General features: G+C 20.5%; 2 protein-coding genes across 3 annotated transcripts in view; one reads left to right on the forward strand and one right to left on the reverse strand.

Moving 5' to 3' along the window:
- The window catches only part of LOC102674435 (uncharacterized protein KIAA1841), a 3,963-nt gene extending 3,552 nt beyond the window's left edge, over nt 1–411 (forward strand). Inside the window, exons 8-9 of the mRNA XM_006613339.2 lie at nt 1–151; nt 219–411. The exon at nt 1–151 is cut by the window's left edge and continues 30 nt beyond it. Coding sequence (XP_006613402.2) covers nt 1–151; nt 219–334 — 267 coding nt within the window. The 3' untranslated portion in view covers nt 335–411. The remainder of the gene's footprint in view (nt 152–218) is intronic.
- A 22-nt stretch (nt 412–433) lies between these two features.
- On the reverse strand, nt 434–4,324 carry LOC102676222 (lymphoid-specific helicase-like). 2 transcript variants are annotated; one of them, XM_031509348.1, is made up of 8 exons: nt 4,068–4,324; nt 3,289–3,644; nt 2,613–3,199; nt 2,468–2,511; nt 1,853–2,389; nt 1,367–1,761; nt 866–1,124; nt 434–776 (listed from the first exon to the last, which is right to left on the reverse strand). In XM_031509348.1, exons 1-8 carry the CDS (start codon nt 4,126–4,128, stop codon nt 706–708), a joined length of 2,310 nt encoding a protein of 769 aa, XP_031365208.1. In that variant the 5' UTR covers nt 4,129–4,324; the 3' UTR covers nt 434–705. The 2 variants fall into 2 exon arrangements, with proteins under 2 accessions (XP_031365208.1, XP_006613415.1); XM_006613352.2 differs by having other exon boundaries at nt 1,853–2,511; nt 4,068–4,316.
- Nucleotides 4,325–4,658: the final 334 nt, after the last annotated feature.

Consider the following 4,658-nt stretch of genomic DNA (forward strand, 5'->3'; position numbering starts at 1 on the left):
AATGTAAGACATAATCAAGACAATCAAAGAGATTTCGAAGAAAGTGCAGCTTTACAAATGATAGCACTTCTAACGAAAAGAATATCTGCAGATTCTTCTTCATTATTTAAATCATCTAATAAACATAATCGGATAAAAAAACAATTAAATGGTATATTTATTAAATATTATAAAGTTTTATTATAAATAAATATATATATAAATAATACTATTTAAAGCAGGAGGGATTTATACAAAATTGGAAACTGAACTTCGTGATCAACTAAATCAGTCTTATAAAAATAAAAATATAACTGGGAAGTATTTTCTACGTTCAAAATTAAATAAATCATAAGTATTTCAGACTAGTATAATTGTTATTAAATGTTTTGTATGTTGGACTTTTATTAATTAATATTTATTATACTAAATGAACAAATTTGTATATATTTTTCTAAAATTAATTTATTTAACTTATTTCTAAAATTTATTTATAAAATTAATTAAAAATTATATATCTTTATAATAATTATTAAGATATACAATTGATAAAAATATATAATATTTTTCAATCTTTATTTAAGATTTTGTTACAAAATTAAATAAATCTTAGAATAAATGGTACAAAAATAAATATTATGTAGTAATTAAAATAATATAAAACTAGAAGAAATACTTATATTATTTGTATAATACTATTTTTAGGAAAAAAATTGAGATATATATTTAAGATTTTGTTTGTTTCTTATATAATTCAGTTCTATCTAACAGATTGTTAAGTTCTTTTTCTGTAAAAACTGTATTGAAAAATATTAAAAATTAATTATTACTAAAATCATATGAAATATACATATTATAATTATGTAAAGAAACATTAATGATTTACCTTCATTTTTTGATGCAACTATTTGACATTCTTTTGATTGTAGAAGTTTTTGCAGTTTCAATAAATCTGTTTTACTATTAATATTTATTCCTTGAACACATTTAGAAATTACTACTTTTTCTAAAAGGCGTTTTGCTTCAGCGCGATTAATAATTATTTCGTCAATAGTTCCTTTGGTACATAATTGGTATATCATTACTGGACGTGTCTGTCCTATTCTATGGCAACGTGCCATAGCTTGTATATCTGCTTGAGGATTCTGTAAAAAAGATTTATTTTAATGATTATTTTTAATCAATAAGAATAGTCTTTATAATTATCAATAGGAATAATAATAATGAATAATAAAAAAAAAACATTTTGATAAAATTCTTTAAAAATTAGCTTAATAATGATGTATTTTTTTAATTTCAATGAAATATTTTTTTTCATCAAATCTTTTATTTTTCCTTAATTTTTATAATAAAAAAAAAAAAAAAACAAATATAAAAACCAATATACCCAATCAGAATCATATATGATAACAGTATCTGCTCCAATAAGATTTAATCCAACACCACCTGCTCTTGTAGATATAAGAAATAGAAATATTTCAGGATTTGTATTGAAATTTTGAATGTTTTCTTTTCTGACTGAAAGTTTAGTAGAGCCATCTAATCTGACGTATTTAAAATCACGTAATGAAAGATAATCTTCAATAACATCCAATATCATTGTCATAGTAGAAAATAATAAAACTTTATGCCCTTGTTGTTTAAGTCTTGTAAGCATTGCATCTAAGACCAGAAGCTTACCAGATGATGTAACTAATTCTTCATCTATTTTTGGCAAGCCCTCTGGGCCTAATGGACAATGTATTAAATATGGATGATTTACAATTTTTTTATATAAATGAACTGAAATAATGAAGAAAAAAAAAATGTAAAAAATGTAAAAATGAAATATTTTTTTATTTATTATGAATGATTGCATAAATAAATAACTTACGATTGCGAGTCTGAACATTAATTAAAAAATCTCGATTCCGTTCTGTAACATCAGTATATTTTTTCCACATTGATAAATCTTTTTTATTTCCAGATCTTATTTCTTTCCAAGATTTTGTATTTTCTTCATCGTCATCTTCATCACTTTGCGGAAGTGAATTATTTGATAATATTTTACTTTCAAAGTTAAAGTTCATAATATTATTCATATTTCTTAAAACACATTTTCTTTTAGGTCTGTTACCATCTTCTGTATATATAATTGGTTCTTCTTCAATTTTACTTAATTGATCTATATCATGATTTAATACTGCTTTATATAAACTGTGTTGCAATTCTGTCAAAGGAGCATAAACAACTAATTGCTTTTTTGGTGGTACTTCTAAACAAACATCACTTTTTTCACGTCTTAACATGAATGGTCGTAATATTTCACGTAATGATGATAATACACGTTTTTCTTCTTCTAATTTTAAGAATTTTTTAGCACCTTCATCACCTTGATGTTCTTTTGCATTAAACCATGATTCAAACACAGCTAAGTCATCAAAAATTTCTGGTAATAAAAAATTTAATAATGACCACAATTCTGCTAAATTATTTTGTAATGGTGTACCTGTTAATAAAAGTCTATTCATAGACTTACAAGACTTCAAAATCCTATAAAATCATAATAAATTATCTTATTTATAATTTGATAATTTATCTTATTTTATTTATGTTTGTAATATTCATAAATGATTAAATTTTAATTAACCTACTTAATGAGTTGACATTCATGATTTTTAATTCTATGTCCTTCATCTACTATTATATATCTCCAACTTAAAGATTTAATAAAACTATTCTCATATATTGGTACTTCAAAAGTAGTAAGCACAATTGGTAATATACTATAACTTTCTGTAATTTTATATTTTTGTTTAATTTTTTTCTTTAATATTATTTTTTCTTCTGGTGTTCCATGAAATACTATAATAGGTAATTTTGGTGCAAATCTTTCAAATTCTAATACCCAATTTGGTATAGTTGAAAGAGGAGCTACTAATAAATATGGTCCATCTTGTTTTTTTTCAATAAGATGACATAGTAAAGCTATAACTTGAATTGTTTTTCCAAGGCCCATTTCATCAGCCAAGATTCCATTTAAACCATTTTCATAAAGAATTTTTAGCCATCTGAGTCCTTCTTTTTGATAATCTCGTAAATCTCCATTAAAATATTTTGGTATTTCAACAATAATATTATCAACATCTTCTATTCCTTCAGAGTCATTGATTAACTCATTTTCAATCTCTTCTACACTTAAATTCAAATTATTTTTATTTATATTTATTTTTTCTTGTACCTAAAAAATTATATAAAAATTATAAATTACTAAAAAATCATAAAAAATAATATGGAAAAAAATAAGAAATACTACATTATAATATTTACATTTTTGGATATATATTTTTCTAAATTACGATTCTTTTTCTTTTCTTTTTCTTGATTTTCATCTATAGAATTTACTTTTTTTATATCTCTTTTTATGGCTTTATTAGCTTTATTAATATTTTTCTCTAAACTGTTATCAATTTTATTAACAATATATGAAGCATAAAATTTGCTTCTACTTAATAAATGCATTAATCGTTTATATTGTTGTTCTTGAACTTCAAGATTATATTTCTCTTCTGCTAATTGTCTATTTTTAGCTTTTTCCTGTAATTTTCTCTTCCTTTCACTTATTGTAGCAGTTTCTAAAGGTTCATTGTTAAATTTTACATTGTTCACAATAGTTTTTGAATTGTCTTTTTACATGTAAAGAATAAAATTAATAATTAAAATTAAAAATTATTCATAAAAAACATTCTTAAATACAAAATTGAATATTTTTAAATCATTGTTTATTATTGTATAGTTGTTTATTATATTCAAATTCTTTTTTTTAGAGAAAGAAATATATTTTATAATTATTATATAAAATAAAAAATTTTTAATCTTTTCAATATAATTATTTTAAAATAAAAATTATGAATATAAAATATAAAAGAATAATAAAAAATATTTAATATTTCATATAAGATTGAAATATTAAATTTATATTATAAATTTTAATTTCATATTCATTTAATTATTTAAAATTTTTATTATTTAAAATTCATTTTATTAATATAAATTTGATTTTAAAATTTTATTATGAGTAATTAGTTTATTAATATGAAAGTTTTTACCTGTAACCAAAGTCGTACTATTCGAAATATCATTTTTTGTATCACAATTATTATCTTCCATTTGATAAGTAATTAACTATTTAATAAATAATAATAGTATTTGAAATTCTTGAACTTAAAACAGAAATAAATGTGAATATTTCACGTGTAAATACCAAGTCCCGCTAAATCATTAACTTGGTCAACTTGGACCAATAACATTCACCATTTTAAATTCACCGTTAATTTTAGAGATATATGAAAAAATCTTATTTACAAAAGTTATTGCATGAAACATGACATAATGGCATTATTTTTTCTTTTTAATAAATTATGTAATTATTTTAAATAGTGATGGTTATTAAAATAGATTCTAAAAATAGCATAGAAATTAATAACAAATTCTTTTAATGTTTAAAATTATTAGCAAGAGAAATTATTAAAAGAAGATATATATTTTTTATGTTTATTTTATATTTATTAATTTTAATAACAATTTATTAAATTTAAATTTTTTAACAAAAATTAAATTCTTAATTTAATAAATATCGTTTTTTAAATTTAATTTAATTTAAAAAAGTTCCAAAAAAAAAAATTAATATAAATATATAT

The sequence above is a fragment of the Apis dorsata genome, unplaced genomic scaffold (assembly GCF_000469605.1).
Source record: "Apis dorsata unplaced genomic scaffold, Apis dorsata 1.3 scaffold_142, whole genome shotgun sequence".
NCBI lineage: Eukaryota > Metazoa > Arthropoda > Insecta > Hymenoptera > Apidae > Apis > Apis dorsata.

What these genes read in the sequence shown, in the direction of transcription:
- LOC102676222 (XM_006613352.2), bottom strand. Translation starts at nt 4,128, where the DNA reads ATGGAAGATAATAATTGTGATACAAAAAATGATATTTCGAATAGTACG. An exon ending in AAAAATATATATCCAAAAAT is followed by an intron (nt 3,200 to 3,288) that starts GTAAATATTATA and finishes ATAATTTTTTAG; the next exon opens with GTACAAGAAAAAATAAATAT. An exon ending in TAATGTTCAGACTCGCAATC is followed by an intron (nt 1,762 to 1,852) that starts GTAAGTTATTTA and finishes TCATTATTTCAG; the next exon opens with TTCATTTATATAAAAAAATT.